At 47.8% G+C, this 21,655-nt stretch overlaps 8 protein-coding genes across 8 annotated transcripts; 4 read left to right on the forward strand and 4 right to left on the reverse strand.

Annotated features, from left to right (window-relative positions):
- Positions 1–273: 273 nt before the first annotated feature.
- EURHEDRAFT_314249 (uncharacterized protein) lies at positions 274–1,342 on the reverse strand. The gene has a single exon (XM_040778314.1). It carries the CDS (start codon positions 1,249–1,251, stop codon positions 637–639), a length of 615 nt encoding a protein of 204 aa, XP_040633881.1. The 5' UTR covers positions 1,252–1,342; the 3' UTR covers positions 274–636.
- A 1,380-nt stretch (positions 1,343–2,722) lies between these two features.
- EURHEDRAFT_467738 (endo-1,4-beta-xylanase) lies at positions 2,723–4,208 on the forward strand (the record flags this gene model as incomplete). The annotated part of the gene is made up of 10 exons (XM_040785203.1): positions 2,723–2,966; positions 3,023–3,063; positions 3,122–3,170; positions 3,234–3,355; positions 3,411–3,556; positions 3,609–3,697; positions 3,752–3,789; positions 3,842–3,940; positions 3,994–4,059; positions 4,119–4,208. The coding sequence occupies 10 exons, from the start codon at positions 2,723–2,725 to the stop codon at positions 4,206–4,208; spliced, it is 984 nt and encodes a 327-aa protein (XP_040633882.1).
- Positions 4,209–5,672: 1,464 nt separating this feature from the next.
- Positions 5,673–6,644, forward strand: abfI (putative alpha-L-arabinofuranosidase; the record flags this gene model as incomplete). Its single annotated transcript, XM_040785204.1, has 1 exon — positions 5,673–6,644. The coding sequence occupies one exon, from the start codon at positions 5,673–5,675 to the stop codon at positions 6,642–6,644; it is 972 nt and encodes a 323-aa protein (XP_040633883.1).
- Positions 6,645–8,964: 2,320 nt separating this feature from the next.
- EURHEDRAFT_511113 (GMC family oxidoreductase) lies at positions 8,965–11,046 on the reverse strand (the record flags this gene model as incomplete). The annotated part of the gene is made up of 5 exons (XM_040785963.1): positions 8,965–9,031; positions 9,078–9,579; positions 9,628–10,513; positions 10,562–10,591; positions 10,640–11,046. The coding sequence occupies 5 exons, from the start codon at positions 11,044–11,046 to the stop codon at positions 8,976–8,978; spliced, it is 1,881 nt and encodes a 626-aa protein (XP_040633884.1). The 3' UTR covers positions 8,965–8,975.
- A 420-nt stretch (positions 11,047–11,466) lies between these two features.
- EURHEDRAFT_467759 (uncharacterized protein) lies at positions 11,467–11,980 on the forward strand (the record flags this gene model as incomplete). The annotated part of the gene is made up of 2 exons (XM_040785208.1): positions 11,467–11,736; positions 11,795–11,980. 2 exons carry the CDS (start codon positions 11,467–11,469, stop codon positions 11,978–11,980), a joined length of 456 nt encoding a protein of 151 aa, XP_040633885.1.
- Positions 11,981–12,175: 195 nt separating this feature from the next.
- Positions 12,176–13,468, reverse strand: EURHEDRAFT_467745 (C-3 sterol dehydrogenase/C-4 decarboxylase; the record flags this gene model as incomplete). Its single annotated transcript, XM_040785205.1, has 2 exons — positions 12,176–12,838; positions 12,893–13,468. 2 exons carry the CDS (start codon positions 13,466–13,468, stop codon positions 12,176–12,178), a joined length of 1,239 nt encoding a protein of 412 aa, XP_040633886.1.
- A 349-nt stretch (positions 13,469–13,817) lies between these two features.
- EURHEDRAFT_382182 (ubiquitin-conjugating enzyme E2) lies at positions 13,818–15,615 on the reverse strand (the record flags this gene model as incomplete). Its single annotated transcript, XM_040779502.1, has 9 exons — positions 13,818–13,833; positions 13,893–14,737; positions 14,805–14,973; positions 15,027–15,038; positions 15,099–15,195; positions 15,254–15,275; positions 15,341–15,435; positions 15,496–15,529; positions 15,583–15,615. 9 exons carry the CDS (start codon positions 15,613–15,615, stop codon positions 13,818–13,820), a joined length of 1,323 nt encoding a protein of 440 aa, XP_040633887.1.
- A 2,073-nt stretch (positions 15,616–17,688) lies between these two features.
- Positions 17,689–21,624, forward strand: EURHEDRAFT_382183 (GTPase-activating protein LRG1; the record flags this gene model as incomplete). Its single annotated transcript, XM_040779503.1, has 6 exons — positions 17,689–18,147; positions 18,217–18,919; positions 18,982–19,632; positions 19,696–20,772; positions 20,837–21,123; positions 21,187–21,624. 6 exons carry the CDS (start codon positions 17,689–17,691, stop codon positions 21,622–21,624), a joined length of 3,615 nt encoding a protein of 1,204 aa, XP_040633888.1.
- Positions 21,625–21,655: the final 31 nt, after the last annotated feature.

Below are 21,655 nucleotides of genomic sequence, written 5' to 3' on the forward strand. Positions count from 1 at the left end.
ACTTGGGCAAAATAGTTGCTTTTTCCTATGGAGCTGCATACTAGATATCCAATTAGATATCAGTGGGCTCGCTCGTGGAAATATATTATTGGCTTAATAGAGCCGGGTAGTTGGGTATACCCAAGGGTATACCCAACTACCCGAGTTTCCTAATATCCTGGGGCCCCCGGGGGAGCGAGCCCAATTCCTGGGTATTTAAAAACAATATTCAACCCGTTCGGGCGCTGTATATACTAGTTTTGTATAAGATATAACATGTAAAATTTGTATTCAGCAGGTTATCCACAAATTATATAATTACTACTATGATCCTCGACACTGACAGAATTTTCTCATTTTTCTCAAGATAAATCAAGTTTATAATGAGCTTTAAGCAGAAGTATGGTGGTGCTATCCATAGTGTAGAAAATATATATTCCACCTGAGTATGCAATGAAAAGACCACATTCTAAATCAACTGACTTCCACTGATCAGAAATGCTTTGAAATCAATATCCACCTAATTTACGCTGTAGGCTTTCATATAATAGGTCTCTTCTTGTTATATTATAGATGGTAGGTATGAAAGAGATAGATTATTAGATTGTATGATAATCATTGACGTTGTGACGGGATAGGAACCGAGAAAAATACATGCTAGTGACTAAGGATTTTTATGCGGAAAAATTGTGCAGACTTGGGTATAAACATACCCTTGGGTATGGGTAAATGGAACTTGGGTATGGGTACGAGACCTGTACCCAAATGGGTACCCATGTCCAGGTCTAATAAATAATGCCATGAAAGCCATAAGTCTTCTGATAGTATTGCTGAAGTTTTTGCTTTGCAGCTACCAGACCTTGGTAGATTGCCTTTTTCCATGCTGCTCTCTTTGATCCCAGGTGTTGATGGAATCCTCAAGGTGGTTGAACAGAGCATCATAGATTCGATACACCTAGGGTTATATGAGCAAGCAAGAATCAAACTGCAGTTAAACTGGCATACCTTATGGATTGTTGCACCGGTGTGTTTTGAGAGACTCTTGGTGTATAAGAAGAAGTCAGAAAGCAATTGGAGCAAATACTCAACATGTCGCCATTCATGATTATCAAGGCCAAGGACTGATATGTCTTCAGCAGAGTGAATAATGAATTGTCGGATGTAGTGGCGGAGTGCATAAGCTCGTTCCAACATCAGGTATGTTGAGTTCCATCGAGTTCGACAATCAAGGATAAGAGTGAGAGGGTGAGCCCTACCATTGTTCTCATCCATTCCTTGAAATTGGCGAAATTGCTGACGTCGTTGTGGACTGGCATTGATGAATCATACAATTTTCCATGTCTCAGAGGTAGGTTAGTAGGAGTGCAGAAATAGAATACAGATTAGGTCCCTTAACACACCTTTTCTAATGTTCGCAGCAGCCCAGTTTCTCGAATAGTCTTATCCCTATCATCCCATTGTGCAGTTGGGTAATTACTGTTACTCTGAATTCGGAGTTCTTGTAGAAAGGCACGAGCCGCAAGCTGAATGACATGAGTGAGACAAGGTAGGTGATGCGGTGCATGAAGCAGTTGATGGAATTCAGAATCATAAGTCTCAGAAAATAGGTCAGGTGTATTTGACAGAACATCTTGTAGCTTTTTTCTTGCCTCTGGATCATCAAAATCAATCAAATGGCCAGCAATGTCGAAGTACATTGTTCGGAATTTTATGCAATTGCGGTCCCCCGCGGTCAAGACCGCAAGGGACCGCAAGGGACCATGGTCCGGTCCGGTCCTGACATTTCAGGACCGCAAGACCGCGTGGTCCGGTCCTTGGTCGCCGACTATAGGACCGGGACCGCACCATTTCGAGGCCTAGCCGCAGCCTAGCCTCGAGTCCATGAATCATGGTCTATCATAGCTCTGGGCTCGATATGGACAATAAACTTGATTAAAAAATAATAATAATAGTCTCATAAATTTGTTCTCAATTCTTAATCTAAAACGCGCTAAGCCAAGTATTTTTCGGCCGTAACTAGTTAAACTCCGTTTCAAATAACGCCAAGAGAACCATATCAGATGTAATTTATATAAATCTTCCATAGCAATACTACCTCTAGGCCCCGATTTCCCTGCTGATCATATTTCTAGACAACAAGCAGCCTTCTCCAAGCATTACCTTTGAGCGTCACAGGGCTAGTTCACGTGACAGGACACCGGAAACTTTCCCAATCAAACCTACATCCCATCTGCCATGTAACAGAGGGCCAGTCTCACATTACGTCTCAAATGGGAGAAGACCCTGGACCATTAAAACGGGGGTAATGTGGGAAGAGGGAAGGTGGTATAGATTCCCTAATGATATTGGGGTTTTCAGCCGGCAATCTATTCGAGATGAGACACAAATTCTAGTGATCAATCAAAAATCTATCTGACATGCAGTTGCGCCATATAGCTACAGGGTTTAAGTTTTATAGACGCAAATTTAGGCTAGAACAAGGCCGATGAATCTTCCTTGCCAAGAATCATGTACCAGGTGCTATTAGCCGTGACACATTAGGAAAGGGATCTGTTCAGCTCGGAATTGAGGGCTTTATTTCGCCAACGGATCTTGGCTCTTACCACATATAAAGCGAGCTGTTTGTCTTTATCCCAGAAGAAATCGGATATTGTCTTTTGGTTATTTGTTCTTTCCAATTCATGCTTTTTCGCTATTACTGCTCGGGGTTTTCTCAGCTAAAAGAATAGAAATGTTCCCAAATATGGTTCAAGTTAAAGCAACAGCTATTACCCTCCTCCTTGCTAGTCAGGTCCTAGCAAATCCCCTTGGGCCTCGACAGGACTCTGTGGGCATTGACGCCAAATTCAAAGCTCACGGAAAAAAGTACTTGGGAAATATCGGTGATCAGGGAACTCTAACTGAGAATACGAAGAACGCGGCAATTATCAAGGCTGATTTTGGTCAACTAACTCCAGAGAATAGTCTGAAGTGGGATTCTACTGAGCGTGAGCACACCAGTCATCTAGAGATTTATTATGTTAAATGCTCATTGAAAATAAAGCCTCACAGGGAGAATTTTCATTCACAGGGTCAGACTATTTGGTATTACACCTATACATTCCGCAGCCATCGCTTCTTTTCAGATTCTTACAGACTTCAGGTCAACTTTGCCCGGTCAAATGGAAAATTGGTTCGCGGTCATACTCTCGGTGAGCTTTGGACGTCCAGAATTTGAGCATCACTGCGACGAAGAAACTAAATCTGGAAATAAGTGTGGCACTCCCAGTTACCAGCCTGGGTCTCTTCTATAACTGACAGAAGCACCCTAATCAACGTCATGAAAAACCACATTACCACTGTCATGACTCGTTATAAGGGTCAGGTTTACGCTTGGGTTAGTTGACCTTCAAAATAAAACCCTATTGAGCCAAGTGACTGACCAATCTAAGGACGTCGTAAATGAAATTTTCAACGAGGATGGCTCTCTACGCAACAGCGTGTTCTACGATGTTATTGGCGAGGAATACGTGCGGATTGCCTTCGAAACAGCGCGTGCTGCAGATCCCAATGCCAAGCTTTATATCAATGACTATAAGTGAGTGACAGCATTGAGCCCATTTGGTAATGTAAAAGCTAACTATTCCTAGCCTGGATAGTTCCTCTTATTCTAAAGTGACCGGTATTGTCAGCCAGGTCAAAAGCTGGGTTGCTGCTGGCATCCCGATCGATGGTATTGGTAGGGTTCCTGCCAGCCCAATGCACGTGACATAATTAATCACCTTCTCTATAGGATCACAGACCCATTTGAGCGCCGGTGCCGGTGCTGCAGTCTCTGGATAAGTACCTCTTGGCCTCTGTTGAGTCGGAACCAAGCTTACAGCCTCAAACAGCCCTCAATGCTTTGGCTGGTGCAGGAACTACCGAGATTGCTGTCACTGAACTTGACATTGCCGGTGCCAGCTCTACTGACTATGTTAACGTGAGTTTTACCAATGGCATAATCGACCATTCACTAATCATTTACATTCGCAGGTTGTCAAAGCTTGTCTTGACCAGCCTAAATGTGTTGGAATAACAGTTTGGGGTGTTGCTGATCCGGTAAATGACTCTTCAAATCAAAGGAAACGCCGATGTCTTATTAACTGTTGTTTACTTAGGATTCTTGGCGCGCCAGCTCCAGCCCTCTACTTTTTGACAGCAACTATAACCCCAAGCCTGCGTATACCGCTATCGCAAACTCTCTCTAACGGCGAAACTTTTTCAGGTTCTATTTGAAAATTTTGAGGGTCGAGTTGCTCCAAAACAGGCGGAATTCAGATGATGCTGGCCAGATCACAGGAAAGTATTGGAAAATGGGAAGCGGGAGCAAGATATTTAGCCTGTTGTTGAATGTTTAGGCTTGTTCTATGGCTATTTGTGTGTAAATTCGCGGCCAGCAGTGCATCAAGACTTAAATTATCTGTGATACTTATTTACACTACCTTGATCTCTAACAAACCCCTATTCCGATGCCTAGATTCTTTTTTCATTTACCTCTTACTGCATAATCGGGCCTTGTGCTATTCAAGTAGAATCATAAGCCCTCGCTCTCATTATTACCAGATTCACCCAAGTGTTTCGGACCCTGCAGCCGCCCACTAAGGAAAGGGTCGCATACTATTTTTAACTGGTCAAGATCGGGGCGAATGTCGACTACGGAGAATAATATAACTTCGACCAGGGGGCTTTTCAAGTGAAGAGGGTCTTAGGGATGAGGCCCGTCACCCCTATATTGCTCTCGCCGCGCCTTGGCGATATCCAGCAACATTCTGTAGGTTGAAGGTCGTCCAGGCCGTCCGCTCCATCTTCACCCACAGGTATTCATCTCGCCTCCAGATATGGTAAGGCCCTAACCATCAGAATCTATGGCACAGGCTTCTTCGTCCATTTCCTTTTGAAATTCTCAAGTAGATTCCTGGCAAGACTGTCACAGGTTGCGCCTGGAGAATAAACAATATGTTACATGACTACCTACCCCGCATAATATGCTTTTTTAATATAAAAGGCTGTCCAATGGGACACCCGTTCTTCTCTTCTTCAACGAGATCTCTTGTGTGATAGCTAGTTATTAGCGCTGTGGGCTTAGCCCTTAGCAAAGAAATTTGTCTTGCCAAATTTATATCAGTCATCACATAGAATCTGATGACACCTTAATATATTCCTGAGTGAATCAGCCTTATCACAATGAGGAGATATCCATACAGAACCAACCCATTTATCATGAAAATCAATTATGATTTATCCGATACATTTACCCTGTCCCAGGAGGCAGTCGCCACAACTTTTTCAATACATATGCGGCGCTATTTTAGCACAGTGCTCTAAAGCAGAGATCGACACGGAGCTTGTAAACACCCAAAAAGGAAAATTCCGACGGGTTAAATGGCTCTTTTTTTGCAGGATGACTCTTTTCCGGAGGATTCTCGGGAGAATAGGGTCCGTTTCGCTAGCATGGTTTCAGGTAGAATATACCAGGTAATTATCCGGTAGACGCATCATGGGCGTTATCCGTAAATAGATTGGCCAAGCTATTCTTTTTATTCGGCCAATCAATGCCAAAGTTCTACATAAAGTATATAAACCAGGCTGATCTCCGCTTCAACCTCCTGCATCGCATATCTGATTTTCAGTCCCTTCCTCTTCTCCTACCTTCGCGAAGAGCAATCTTTACAATGAGATTTCCAAAGACCCAGACTAGCCTAATCTTTCTCGCATCAGTGCGTGCTATCTCAGCGAACTGTGATCTTCCATCGACCTACAGTTGGACATCAACCAGTGCACTAGCGAATCCCCAGTTGGGATGGTCGGCACTCAAGGACTTCACCAATGTAGTCTATAACGATCAGCATCTCGTGTATGCGTCTACCGCCGATACAGCTGGGAATTACGGCTCGGTGGCCTTCGGTGTCTTTTCAGACTGGTCTGACATGGCTTCGGCGACTCAAAACACAATGAGCCATGCAGTTGTTGCACCCACACTGCTCTACTTCAAGCCGAAAGACATCTGGGTTCTAGCCTACCAATGGGGTTCTACCGCGTTCTCCTATCGGACATCAAGTGATCCCACCGACGCCAATGGATGGTCATCGGAGCATCCCCTTTTCTCTGGAAGTATATCTGACTCCAGTACCGGCTGTATCGACCAGACGGTCATCGGCGATGATACAAACATGTATTTATTTTTCGCGGGAGATAATGGCAAGATTTATCGGGCTACCATGTCCATTGACGACTTCCCGGGCGACTTCGGCACAGAATCAGAGGTGGTCCTGAGTGATACTTCCAACAATTTGTTTGAAGCAGTCCAGGTGTACACTGTCAAGGACCAAACCAAATATCTTATGATTGTCGAGGCTATTGGGTCAAACGGGCGGTATTTCCGTTCATTCACGGCCAACAGTCTAGACGGTCCGTGGGAAGCGCAGGCGGCAAGCGAGAGCCAGCCCTTCGCTGGAAAGGCCAACAGCGGCGCCACTTGGACAGATGACATCAGTCATGGTGACCTGGTTCGCAGCAACCCCGATCAAACAATGACGATCGATCCATGCAATCTGCAGTTTCTTTACCAGGGGCGCGATCCGAGCTCCAGCAGCGACTACAACACCCTACCTTACAGGCCGGGAGTGCTGACACTACTGCAATAAAGCGCATGTTATATATTGTTTATGTTCGTTGATCACTCGCCATTGTGTATGAATGCATGGGATCTTGCAACAAGCGCCGATCCTTCCTTTCTCATCATTGGTGACAACAACAACCAGAGCCATGCCTCGTTCAATACTGGACGACATCTGTTGACTGCTCCTGCTCTTGTCAACAAGTGATCTAGCTGATAATATGCAATGCCAAAGACAATTAGCTTGCATCATATGAGTCACAGTCCAGCTGTTTTCGTTCTGGTTTTCTCTGAGAATATAAGGGCCTATGTACAATATCAAAATTGGAATCATGTGCGAGCCTCATGGGTTGACATCTCTGGACTTCCTGTGTTATACTGACAGGGGGAACAAATAGAGATCAATAGCTAGCTTGAACTCTGTTTCGCCTTCCGGGGAGATGATATGAATAAAAACATAACATTTGTGTGATCTTGCCTCCCTCGTATCATAGTAAAATTCCAATTGACTGAATTTCAGAGTGTAGCTAAACTTGGAATCCTCTTAAATGCAAACCCAAACTGGAACGATGCCTCAAGATAACAAACCGTATAATCAGTGACCAACTGATCCCAGGTAAGAACGTATTGGTGAGTGTTCGCCCCCCGCCAGGCCAGACAAGTATCTTTCGTGAATAGATATACAAGGGGAGTCTGAACTGTAAAGCTATCCAACGCTTGATTGACTGCATTGATTTTGTAGAACTAAGCACACGAAATGAGCGTCCTCATATATATCCAAGGCACAATGTGTGGTGACGGCTCACCCTCTATTGTGTACTCAACCATGCCAACCAAATAGCGGCCTTACTCTCCAACGAGCTTTAAACATTAATTATAACTTCAATCAGAAAGTCAGTACATACGACCATAGGGTGTGGAGAACAGGGCTTCCCGTCTGCTCAGCCATACTTAAGCCACACTATCCGCACGGTCAATAGTTAAAAAGCCCTAAGCTCCAATATTCTTCTGGAATCAAGAAGTGGGGCAAGTGTAGGTGATATGGGTGCGATCTCTAGCTTCTAGCACCAGGGGTGTAATTTTGACACCGGAGGTGCTCAGGATCGTACAGGTGAGCATAGGCCTCGAAATGGGACCGCAAGAACCGCAAACCAAACCGGACCAGACCGCTGTGGTCCGGTCTTTGGTGCGACGCTTAGGGACTGTTGTGCGGTCCTTGGATTTTCAGGACCACATCACAGGGGTCCAGTTAAGACTTGCGGTCCTACAAACAAGACAAACATAGAAATTCTGTGATATGCATACTTTATGCAATACCTATCTGTATTTTCTGGTATTTTGCTTACAGATTAGTTTGAATGTTCGATCAAAAGCCAGGTAGGTAGGGTATAGTTCAATAAAGTTTAGATTAAAATGGGGCTTTTTGAATTTATCAGTCTATTAGATCAATAGCTGTCACGGGCTCAATAGCTAAAAGATATTGACGAATTGATATTCCTATCTAAACCAACTAGTAGCCATCGACGAGAATATCGAATCTGGAGAAGAAAAGAAAATAAGAGGCAAGTCTATTTACGTGAAGTCCCATATGGTTGTGTGGTCTCGCTAAGCAGCTTGTTTGTCTTGATTGTTTTTATGGTATTGTTTGCCGTGGTGATGATGTTTGCTGATGGAGACGCTGGGCTGAGCCGTTACACTACCTAGGTAGAACCCATGAGTTGGATGTTCCATTATCCTAGTAGAGCGCCGTGACGAATATGATGCTACGTTTGGCTAGATGGGCAAGAACACTTTTATAACATTTGGCCAGTAGGGATCATTTACTGTTGTCATTCTAAGCAGTAAGCCTTTATGACAATTGGTTCTATGTCCTTAGTCCGCACGGCCTTGCTTGCTCCTAGGATGTCCAATCCTGCTCTTGCGAGATAGAAGCTCGCTCCCCAGACATAGAGTAACCTCTGGAGCGAAGTAAATCTTCATGGGAGCTTAGTTTACCCCACTATCTCTGGGAAGATTGGTAAGAAGCGGAGCAGCAGGAATGGTGACCTCAATTCCCTGTTCCATTGATGACGCCACCGCTTTGTTGAGGGGGGTCAAGTGCTACGAATAAAAGTGGAGGCCGGTGAAGCTAGCATGGTGCGTTTTATTGAGGCTATCTTGGTCAGGCTACTCACCCCTCTGCTCAGTCTCTACTCAGTGATCAGCTCAGGCTGCTCAGGGCGTGCTCAGGGCATGCTCAGGTCTACGCAGTGAGCAAACAGTGAAGAGGGCTGAGCACGAAAACGGAAAGGGCAAGCCTTCGAGCTGTCTAGAAAATCAAGTACATATGTACATCATGCCCTAGTTCCCTAGTTATCCACTAAATCCCACACTTAGGCAATACAATATCTGACGCAATCTTCTCCGCAAGCATATCTATACTGGTTAGCAGGAATCATTCCCAGACGATGAAAACACATACAAATTGTCGACTGAGGATGCCCCGGAACCAAAATCGGAAACGAACTGGCATCTACCACCCTCAATCCTTCCACCCCATACACCCTAGCTTGACTATCAAGCACGGCCATGCTATCCTCACGAATGCCCATTTTACACGTACAGGCAGCATGGTATATAGTCATTACGGTGTTGCGAATGACATCCAAGATCTGTTCGTCGGTTACGTATTCCGTGCCAGGGAAATACTCGTCTCCCACAACGATAGGCGCCATGGCCTCATTGTGAAATGCGGCCCGAATTCGTTTATATGCAGCAACGGCTAGCTGCTGATCCGTTTCTGTCGACAACCAATTCAGATTGATTTCCGGTAGGTCCTTTGTATCGGCAGACTTGATGGTGACATTTCCACTGGAGGTCGTCGCCAAAATACTAGCCAAGATAGTAGCGTACTGCGGACCGCCCTTTGGTTGCCCGAGGAAGGGCCTAGAGAAGTTGCCGACAAACGCAGCAGCTGAGAGGTACTAATCCCATTGTTAATTTCCCCCTATAACACATATCCGAGTCCATACCTCAATCTCAGGCCAATCATCCGGAAACCAAGCAAGCTCCTCTTTCGTTTTCGCAGAAAAGTTAGACCGTAATGCTTCGGGAACCTTTTCAAAGGCGATATAATCGGTGACTGGGTTCGTGAGCATTCCAGCGCGAGCGGTGATGTACTTCGTCAGCTGCTCGGTCAGAAACAAAGGATCTGCAGCCAGCTTGGTGAAAGTTTCAAGAGCCACTTGGTAGGTTGGACCGAAGAAGACATGATCCCGTAGGTTCTGACCAACTCCAGGGAGATTCGAGATAACATCGATACCGTGAGTCTGCAGGGTATCGGCTGGTCCGACGCCAGAGACCATCAAGAGCTGTGGAGACTGGAAGGCGCCGGCTGATAGAATGACTTCGCGCTTAGCGCGTAGTGTATAGGTCACTAATCCCGTCTTCACTCTCACGCCAGTTGCTCGTTTCGAAGAGTCAAACAAGATCCGCTTGGCTAGGGTACCGATATATACTTTCAAGTTCCGTAAGCGCTGTGAAGACGCCTCGTGAAAGAAGGCAGTTTTTGAACTACTTCTTGTCTGATCAAACGGCCGAATTGTCGAAGTCGAGTATTGGGATCCGTTCAACGATCCACTATTGAAGTCCGTTGTCTCATGGATGCCAATCGCTTTGAGTCCCCGTTCCATCCAACTGGAAAATGACATAGCGTAGTCGGAATAAGACACATGAAGAGGCTCGCCATGTTTAGCAAAGGCATCCATATTATACTGCGCCGTGGCATTGCAGGAGCGAAGCTTGACACTCGGAGGCGTAAAACCGACGGTCTTCGTGAAGAACGGGAACACGCTATCGAAAGCGTAACTCTGGTCCTGGACGAGATCGGCCCAGAGCTGCATCGACTGCTTCGTCGGTCTGTTCACTTTAGTATCAGACACCAGCGTCAAAGGCCTAACTACATACCTCTGATAGATCATAAAGTTCAAAGCCGAACTAAACACCATCAGCTTTGCAACCACTCACGTCAAGGAACAGACATACGATCCGCCCAAGCATTTCCCCCGGGGATAATGAACATCCCTCCCATTCGCCCCAGGAACATTATACGTAACGAAATGCCAATCAATCAAAGACGTCGACTTGGGATCCGATCCCACGCCCAAACTATCCGCCCCAGGTATTTTTGCAGTCCACGACAAGGTCTCGTAGATCCCTCCTGCTTCGACCAGGGCTACACGGTGGTTGTGCTCAGCCAGACGAGATGCAATCGTTATACCTGCGGTGCCGCCACCGACCACGATGTAGTCGAATTCAGCATCGAGGTTGGTAATGGCGAGGAGTTCTTCAGGAAAGGGGTCGGACCAGGTGGGGGTACTGGAGGAACAATTTGGTGATGTTGTGGTGGCCAATGCTAGGGCTAGCAGGAGGAAGAGGTATGTTAGGAACATGGTGAAGAAACGAGGGACTGTCAATGTGCGAGATATCACGGAATGGGATGGGGAGGGTAGAGAGATGGAATGGTCAAAGACATTCTGGGAATCGCTAAGGATATTAATGGCAGGCTCGAGGTCGTTCTTGCGGCAAGCACCACCGAATCGGTGGCAGTCTGGTCGTTCTTTCCCAAACTGAAAATGATCCTGGTACTCCGCCCAGCCATTGTCGTGAATATGGGCATTGGTCAGCAACATTAATACAAACGGATCGCTTGCACCGTGCAAACAATGAAAATAAACAGTACATATAAACCCATCACCATCTCTTTGACACCCGTAACAGCCACTCTCTCCTACATCCCCCATCCTCCGAACTGTCATCTCCCAATCTCCCACGTTATCTATATCGCAAATATCATACCCCAGACCACCGAAATGACCACCCACCCCTTCTTCTCCTCTTACCCAGATTTCACCCCCAACCCAACCGCCCCCATAAGCAGCGACTTCCAACGCCTCGCCGCCCTCCGCAACTGGAAAACTAACTCTAAGCACTGGAAGAAAATGTGGAACAAGTGCATGAATTTCGAGTACGACAAATTGATCGGGAACACGCTTTCGTCACTGCAGAGCTGGCAGGGGCTTTGCGAGGAGGTTGGGTTGGGAAATGGGGTGCAGTTTGGGTCGATTAGGAAGTGTAAGATGGTATGTTACCTGCTACTTCGTTTTTAATGAGGGGGTGGGAGGGTACTGATGATAGTAGGCGCTGCAGGGTGTGTTTGTGAATATTGTTGATTTGCTTGATGCGAGACGGACGGGGACGAAAGTGAAGACGTTTAAGAATATTTGGAAGTTGAGCCACTATACGAAGCAGAAGGGAAAGATGTTTAACAGGAAGTTGGCGAAGCAGGATAAGTTGCTCAGGGTTCTTTTAAGGGTTCTTGTTTAGGGCCGCTAACTGTGTCAGGTCATTGGGATGCTTTAGATATTTGGATGGAGATCTGGATATGGATCTTGTCAATAGCTTTTGTCGAATTATCAATTCATAATTAATAGATCAGCAATTAGTAGACTCTGATATTACCCGTATAATACATTATATACGCCATACTAGTCCAAACAAGCAAATACCCCACGGAATCCATCATAGATCCTTCTTGCCAGTACTCTGCTGCTCATTCGCCAACACATATCCAACAGCCCGTTTCAAACCCTCATCAACAGGAACAATAGGTCGATAACCCAAGCGAAGCTTAGCCTTGTCAGAAGAGTAATACCGCGTCATGCACGAATACCGAACCATCCGTCGGGTCAGACGCGGTGTCTTGCCAAACAGACCCAGAACGGTTTCCGCAAGACCACCAATAGGGCCCAGCAGTCCTTCGGGCAGCTCCCACACCTGGTCCGGTTCGACGTACTTTCCGGTCAATGCCCAGGCCGCATGCGTCATGTCCCAGAAGTAGACCGGGGAGTCGTTGGTGATGTTGAAGGCCTCGCCGTCGACGCGCTCGTGGTCCAGCGGTGCGCTCTGACCGGCGTCGTAGCGGTTCTTGGTGGCGCATAAGCGGTAGGCCGCCAACAGATGGGCGTATGCGATGTTACCAACGTAGGTAAAATCGAACAGGTTGTTGTTCTCGCCCAGCTGCATCTTCAGGACGAACGGCGACGCCTTGGACGAGTGTTCCAGGATCTTGTAGGTGAATGAGGTGTCTTTCTCTCCGTAGATACCAGCGGGACGGAGGGCGCAGGTCAACATGGACGAGGGAGATGTTTGGTTGTACTTGAGGACGAGTTCTTCTGCGTCCGCCTGCCAATTCATCAGTATCGAGCGTCAATCACACTATAGAATGCGAAAACAAACCTTAGTCTCCGAGTAATACTCCAACTGCTGCGGTCCCCTAACATAAGGCCACTTCTCATCCACATTAATCAAGTCACTCTGCGTATCATGCACCACTGAACTCGAACTCGTGTACACAAACGCCTTACACTTCCCACCCCACTCCCCATGCGCGCCGCCCGCAACTTCCACTAACGTCTTCGTCCCATCCACATTCACCTTCCGCAGCAACGGCTTGTTCCCTTCCAACATCGATGGCGAAGCGGTGTGGATGACCACGTCGGGCTTGACGGTACGGAATACCGACAGCATCGACTCGACGGAGGTGATGTCGCCATCGTAGTACTGCGCACCGGGGAGGCGGTTATTCGACGTTCGCAAATCCACCACGTGAACCTTTGCTATACATTGCGGATACCGGTCTTTGAGATTGGGGACGTCGAATTGTGCGTCGCCTTCGATCTTGGGGAGGGCGACGCTGGAGTCGGTCTCGGACGGGAAGTTGAGCAGGTGGTCAACAATGTGCCAGCCTAGAAACCCACAGCCTCCAACAACTAGGACATTGCCCAGGTCCATTGTAGGGCGCTTGTTCGACATTCTGATGTTGTATGAAAAGAAAAAGGTGCAAATTGACAGAAGTTGGGGGAAGTTGATGACGGGGCAACAACTTTAGGCGGAGATGAATTTACGGAGTCGGCCTGGGCATTGCCAAATCGGGGAAGGTAGAAAAGCTCCGACCCTTTTCAACTCTACGACAGACACAATTATTTATGTTCAACGATGAATTTCTTCACAAAGTACTGTCTAGTATTGCTAGCAGTATTATTCTGGGAACCCTAAAAGATACGCTTTACAACATGAGTTGGAACCATTCAGTTTCCTGTTCTTGCCCCTATAGATATGTGTATGGCAACTATGGTCTGGATGACAACAGACCGTAAAATGATTACTCATAGGCACATCTGGAATGATAGAAACATTAGTGTTCAGGTATCGTACAAATTGCAATCGAGCAACTCACTCCGCACTTCTCTCGACTGACCGGCGGAGCTGACGATTGTATTGTTTTCGATCGTCTGGAGAGCCCCAGAACAACTTGCTTGCTTCTGGGTGCACGTTTGTTCGCGGGTCATAAGGAGATTCTTCTTCGAGGGCTGCCACGATCGCGTCGACATGGCATCGCATGTCATCAGTGCGTGCAGGAAAATAGCATAGGATTCCACACTTGGCCACGCGATAATGGAACAGCGGCGACTCGACGAACACCCGCGGTTGATCCTCCGGGAAACTTGGGCTCAGGTGGATCTTGATATTGAAGATACCACCATCCAAGTGAGTCATGGGTCGACCAAAGTATGTCAGCTGCCAAAGGAAAGGATTGTCGTCAACCATATTGAAATCCACGGTAAAGTTTTTGTGCTTTTTGTATTTTTCAACGATCTGTTCATGCTGGCGCTTCAAGTTCGCAGCGATGCCGGCTTCTTGTTCCTGGGCAGCCTTCCCTTGTACAGCCCAATCATTAGTCTCAAAAATGATGGCATCTTTGACCTGGTTGAGCCGACTTCGCAGTTTAGGGTAATCAAAGTGTCCATCCATTGAATTTCCGGGATGTTCAAATGGCATCCTCGTGAATTTGTGCTTGCGCGTTACTTCGGATTCTCCTTGGGTGATGGACTGCATGTAACAATCATAATACCATAAGAACCTCCTTTTACGCAGGTCTGCAAAAACATCGGTGATACAGATACCTTCGTCGACGTCCTGATTCCCTTCTTGATCGGTAGGATTGGCCGTACTGTTCGCTTTAATACCAAGAAGGAACTCGAGAGGTTCGATGACGGAGATCCGGATACTTTCGTGGCGGATCTACATCGTAAAATGCGAAGAGGTCAGCACAAACCTTGTGTATAGTAGTATGAAAGGGTATTTTCACTTTAGCCGCATAGGCCGTCATGTCCTCTTTGTCTTGACGTGAAGCAGTCGATTCGTATCCAGGCTCGTTCTCATAAGGATTGGAGGACATCAAGCTCTGGATGGAGATGAGAATGGACTCTAATCCTTGTGCAGATGACCATTCCTCCCCACGATTACCGCGCCAGGTTCTGTACCATTTTATCAGCTGTGGTTCCACCGGAGCTTCAACGGTCGAGCTTACCCAAGAATCGATCTGACCAACGAGGTGTATATCAGTATGCGTATCAATAGCACCATCTATTACAAGACTCACAGGCAAACCTTGCCGCAAGCATAGATGTTGGGGTTGAAGCGACACTGTCCCTGGTTTGTCGTCAGAGCCTGGACAACGGGAGGGCCTGCTGGATAATCTGCAAGCGTTACGCATTAGCTGGGGCCTCTTTCACATCAACGTGCCTTGGAAGCTACCCGTGCCGAAAGTAATCGAGAACTATAGGGAAGGAATCTCGTGGTTAGCGCGCAGCTACTGATGCCTTGACGAACAGGACAGCCCACCTCGAAGAAGCCAAATTGGTATGGTGTTTCAGGGGGGCCCAAGATTAGAGCGCGAACCTTGCGCAAATCCTCATCGTCGCAAGATATTGCAAGAGCTGCTTAGGTTAGCAAGGCCCGGACCAGAAGAGCCACGCCCCCCCTTTGTCTGCGCTCACACAAATCCGTACAGCTCTGTAGCTGCTTGATCTCCTAGATTTAGTGTTAACCACGTCCTGTATGCTTCCCATAAAGGCGGCTCTTACTCTGGAAATGCGAAGAATCGACTGGTTGGCCATGGTTTGAGGATAGACAGTGACGGTACCGTGATCAGCTGTAAGACGTCGGTTGCGAGGCGTCGTCCATGGATTTATAGCACATTGGAGTAAATCGACCTGAAAACTGAAATGAATTGTCAGGGAGTCAGACAAACAGAAGGAACGAAAGCGTAAAGAGAGAAAAGGGAAGGAGAGCAACAAGAGGGTAAGAGGCTCCTCCACAAGTGACAGTGAATGAAGAACCATTGAACACCGGGTCTTTATTTTTGAATCTCTTTCTTTATTGCAGTAATCTTCAGGTCATTCAGGCCATTCAGGAGCATGACATGCATGATATTTGCCCAGTGATCCTATGGATACATCCAACCTACGCGCGGGACTCTGTTTGATTTGGCGCACAAGTTTACTTTTGCCAAGGCAGGTATTATAAGGTTGTGAGTAGGACAAGATCAGGGACATGCACTACCGCGTTTAGTATTCTATAGTGGTAGTAATAGCAATAGTACTCCGTAGTGAGTATCTGAAATGCTCCTCAAGGGCAGACTAATTGATCTCCAGGCGGTCGTCCGTCCAGTTCCATGTTTCGACGCCCACTGGTACTGCCGGCAAAACCCCGTTGAAACATAATCTTATTGTACCAGGGGTAAGCTGCGGTATTGTTTGTTGCTGTTTTCTTGATTCGTATCCCCCATATTCTCGAAAGTATATAATACATAATAATAAGAGAGAATAAGAGAGAGAGAGAGAGGGAAGTCCATCCCAAAGAAAGCATGCCTCGTATCAAATACAAACCCGACTGACGGGCGGTCAATCCTGCGGTGAGTCAACCACGTGACTGTCATGTGGGCAGATACAAGAAGATAATTTAAAACGATTAATCTAAGGAGACCAAGAGGGAATTAGGAGGGCCACAGATGGATTAACTGCTATTAATATATCTCTGTAGTAGTTTCTATATTGACACTTTGTGTTGATATACGGAGTAGTTAGGAGAGACACCTGTTGCCCATTGTAGTAGGACTCACTCGTAGTTGTGTACAGAGTAGATACTCTTCCTGCCCCCTCCACACTCCCTCTCTCTTTCCATCCTCATCTTCTCACCCTCATCGTTGCATTGCATTGCGTTCCATCCTCATCACTCCTGGAACTTCCGTCACACCTTCACGCACACACACATATATCCTATTCGCTTTTTTGTCCTTTTTTTTTTTTTTTTTTCCCTCTCCGTTTTAATTAAACCCGGTCTTCTTCGTCCCTGTCCCTGGTCCCTTTTTGACTTGTACACCCACACCACCCAATTCCCAACCTCCTCTTGCTCTACTACTTCACAGGGTGTTACTCGGGATACAATTCGAGGATCAGGAATGATTGTGTCTTTCTTGGACTGCGTGCTCTGCCGCTTGTTGGTCTCGCTCTGAGCTCCAACGCTTCTCCTGCTTCTTCCAAAGGAAACGACGCTACTGTTTTAAATTACTTTTTCCTCTCCCAACGTGCACAATCGCATCACGACGGGAACTACTGAATACTACTACTATTCCCGTCTGCTCTTTGATAGAACTGCTGTGGATAGTGAGTACCATCTCTCATCCCATTGTTGTTGTTGTTATTGTTATTGTTATTGTTATTGTTATTGTTGTTGTTTGCGCTGTCATTCCCGCTCCCCGAAGTTGACCTCCCTCTTCCACCGCCCCGCGAATTGATCGTGGACCTGCCGTGCGAATCAATAATCGCGCCCGACAATCCTCCCGACTCACTCCTGAGGAAAATCTCGATGAATTGATTCTGACCTTCATACTATCTTATCAGGTCTCGTTTGTCGTCCCTCCACTCGCAACGCTGTTGAACCTCGTCTCACCTCGCTCTTTCCTCAAACCCCCTCTCTCTCTCAACCCCCTAAACAAAGCGGTCCCAGCTCTTCTTGGCAGCGATCACCACGACCACGACCTTCTCTCGAATTTTCGGACAACAAAACCTCCCCGATCCGCCCATTGCTTTTTTCCGTTTTTGATCTGGATATTCTTTTCTCCCTGTTCGGGTCGTGGCATTGATTTTGGCTTGGGTTGGGCTTGATCCCATAAGGTTTCTTTTACGGATATGCCTCCCGGCGACGTTCCTCTACCGGACAGCCTCGTGCCGGGCAACGGGGCTGTCCGTCCTTCTTTGAATACCGGCGGTTATGGTGGCAGTTACCAATCGCAAACCCCGACTTCTCCGGCCGATAGCAGTATCCCCTTCGACTCTCCACGCAGACAAGGAGGAAGAAATGGTTCAGTCGCGGCTGGTTATGACACACAGAATCCGGATGGTCGCATGGGCCGCAGGTTAGACACGAATCTTTCCCCCATTGCAAGAGATCCATCGACTCCGCGCGATTCTCCCACGGCATATTGGGACAGACCGACTCCGCGTGACCGATCGCGTCCAGGTCCTCGATCGCACACCAAGTCTCCTGGGAGTTCCCCACGCGTGTGTAAGAAGTGCGGTGAACCCCTCGTCGGTCAATTCGTGCGAGCTTTGGGTGCAACTTTTCACCTGGAGTGTTTTCGGTGTGAGGTAAGTCGCGAAGAAGAGAAGTAGAAGATCATGTGATCGGTTCTGACGCTGACTCGGCTGTGGATGTAGGACTGTGGTCAAATTGTCGCGTCCAAGTTCTTTCCCGTCGACGGGGAAGACGGCAGTGGGCAGTACCCCCTTTGCGAGATCGACTATTTCCGACGTTTGAATCTGCTGTGTCACGAGTGCGGCGGTGCCCTGCGTGGCTCTTATATTACGGCCTTGGACCGTAAATACCACATTGAACATTTCACCTGCTCTGTGTGTCCGACGGTGTTTGGTGCACAAGACTCCTACTACGAGCATGAGGGCAAGGTCTACTGCCATTTCCATTACTCCACCCAATTCGCACAACGCTGTCATGGCTGTCACACTGCGATCCTAAAACAGTTTGTCGAAATCTTCCGCAATGGCCAGAACCAGCACTGGCATCCTGAGTGCTATATGATCCACAAGTTTTGGAATGTCCGCCTCGCCCCCACAGGTCAGCCTCTGGAGCCGCCTGAGAAGGACCTCGATGCCACCGATGAGGATCGAAACAGGGTCCGTGAGGAGGAAGACATCATGGAGGAGAAGGTCTATAAGATCTGGAGCATCCTTTCGAGTTTTGAAGAGTCTTCCGCGGCATGCATTTCGGACATGCTCCTGAATGTGAGCAACGGTGCATACACGGAAGGTGTTCTCATCGCCAAGCGATTTATCACCCATGTCCAAGTTCTTTTTGCTGCCATTGACCAATTGGCTGGGTATATCAAGTCCCAGGGCATAAAAGGTGAGTTCAATTTTTACATCAGTTCCAACTATGATTTTGTTCTTTTACTAAAACGCCAGTAGATCTCGCCTACGGACGCGAATCAAAACTTTTGTGCAAGAAGATCGTTGCTTTCTTTGCGCTCCTATCCAAGACGCAAGAAACCGGAGTACAGAAGCTGGGCGTTACTCAGGAGCTTTTATCGCTGGTCACCGGCCTTGCTCATTACCTCAAACTCCTTATTCGGATCGGTCTCCAAGGAGCCTTGAAGCTTGAAAGGGAAAAGAGGGCCGCCGATGGATTGCACCGCTTCTTGGACCATCTTGGAGACCTTGAAGCCCTCCGCCCGGCTACCGAGGAAGAATCCGCAGCAGAGTTGATGATCAGTGTTGATGGCCTTGCCAATCAACTTTCCGACTGTTGCGTCGCGTGCAGGGAACCGATCGACGACGAATGTGTCATGTCAGCCGACCAAAGGTGGCATGTCAAGCCGCCTCACCTCAGCTGCACAGCTTGCCAGCGCGACCTCCTTTCCAACCTACCGGATGCGGTGTACAATTCGAAGGATAAGCGGGCTTATTGCAAGAACTGCGCAGCGCAGAGAAGCATACCCTCCGAAGCTGGCCAGTTTGTTCGCGTCTCGAAATTGCAGCAATTTGTCTTCTTGCTCAGAGTCGCTCTTGCACGACTCCTTGCTGTATTGCGGGCAGGAGGAACTGTGCCCCCAGCCCCAGGTATGTCAATGATGCCACCCAACCCTACACGGATGGACCCCACTGACTTGGGAGTATTTCTAGGCGACGCCAATGCGCAGGAGCAAGGCCCGTCGGGTGACGTTCATCGGCCCAATCCCCGCAAGACTTATGCTAATGCTGCCAAAGAGGGCACGGAAGGGTCTTCGCTCGAGCAAACCGTGGGTGAAATGCGACGCCTGCGGTCGATTCGCAATGAGCGTACCTTGTCAACTACGTACAAAAAGGCCCGGGCGTCCCGGATTATCGACGGTCCCCAAGGGAGAAGTGCGCGGCCAGGCTCTTCCGGTGGTGAAGGCACAGATCCACGCGGCCACGGTTTCCAGATTGTAGAGGAAAAGGATGCCAACGGCGAAACAGTCACTGAGCTAACGTTCGGCAATCAGGATGCCCTGACGTTGGACGACATCCCGAGAATTGTCGCAGCCGAACACGCCAAGGAGCAACGTCCGAACGCTTATAGGCACGCTGGCACCAAGCTTGTCGGGAGCGGCGAACCGCTTCCCAGATACAAGCCAGGCCATCACCGCGCAGTATCTGGGGCAAACACCCTGGAACCACATCTTATGGGTAGCACTGGCAGAACAAAGAAGTACTTCTCTGAACTCTCCGCTCTGGAATATTTTATCGTCCGACATGTGGCCGTGCTATCCATGGAGCCGTTGTTGGATGGCTACTTTACCTTAGAGGAACTGCTCTCGCTGATCGAGTCTCGCAAACCAAGCATCTGGAATGTTTTTGGCCGTGCCTTCAACAAAGACCCCAAGAAGGGTGGTAAGAAGAAGGGCGTGTTCGGTGTGGCCCTGGATGTTCTTGTCGACAAGGAAGGTACGGAGTCGAGTCATGGCGTTGGGCCCGGTGCTCTTCGTATTCCAACATTAATCGACGATGCTGTGTCGGCCATGCGGCAGATGGACATGTCTGTCGAAGGAGTGTTCCGAAAGAACGGTAATATCAGACGTCTCAAAGAGCTCACTGATCTTATCGACAATCGATATGAGCAAGTCGACTTGACCAAGGACAGTCCCGTTCAAATTGCCGCACTCCTGAAGAAATTCCTTCGAGAGATGCCTGACCCGCTTTTGACCTTTAAGCTCCATCGCCTTTTCGTTGTATCTCAAAGTAAGTCGCATTCCACCGTTTGATTTGATACTGTCCGGAAACTAACCACAAAAAAAAAAACCAGAAATCGCCGACCCAGAGAAGCAGAAACGGGTATTGCATCTTACCTGCTGTCTCTTGCCCAAGGCTCATCGGGACACCATGGAGGTTCTCTTTGCTTTCCTCAACTGGACATCATCGTTTTCCCATGTGGATGAAGAGTCTGGAAGCAAGATGGATATTCATAATCTGGCAACTGTCATGACCCCTAATATTCTGTACCCCAATGCTAAAAATAGTACGGTGGATGAGAGTTTCCTTTCGATTGAAGCTGTGAATGCGCTTATTGCATACAATGACAACATGTCCGAAGTAAGTTTCCTGTTGTTACCGTCTGATCGCCGCAACCGCTCACCTGAGTTTCTTCTCTTGTAGATTCCCGAAGACCTGCAGGGGGTCCTCAACGATACAAGCTTCTTCAAAGAAGAAGTCACCACGAAGGAAATTCTTAAGCGATATGGAGACATTGCCCGTGGAAGTTTCTCGCAGAAGACCAACAACGGTGGTGAGACTTTTACGATCACCAATTCCAACCGCAATGCAAATGCCCCGACATCCGCGCGTATTGAAACGGATCCATCACAGGATGCCGCATGGCAGATGCAGAGCTCAGTTCGGCACGTTCAAAGCCCAGTGGCAGGTCAATCCCACAATGCTAGCGCTGCACCTCCGGAATTTGTGGCCCCGCAACCTAAGCGAGAGCGCAGTGTCAGCAATGGCAGCCATTCGAATTCCATTCAATCCGAAGGAGGAGCTCAGCAGATGCCGTACAGATCACGTCAGGGAGCAGGTCCTATGGGTGTTGCCGGCTAACCGGTAGCTCCAGACTTTTTGTCTTTTTTTG

This window comes from Aspergillus ruber, assembly GCF_000600275.1.
Source record: "Aspergillus ruber CBS 135680 unplaced genomic scaffold scaffold00056, whole genome shotgun sequence".
Taxonomy (NCBI): domain Eukaryota; kingdom Fungi; phylum Ascomycota; class Eurotiomycetes; order Eurotiales; family Aspergillaceae; genus Aspergillus; species Aspergillus ruber.

Coding starts and splice junctions, on each gene's coding strand:
- EURHEDRAFT_314249 (XM_040778314.1), bottom strand. CDS start 1,251: ATGGATGAGAACAATGGTAGGGCTCACCCTCTCACTCTTATCCTTGAT.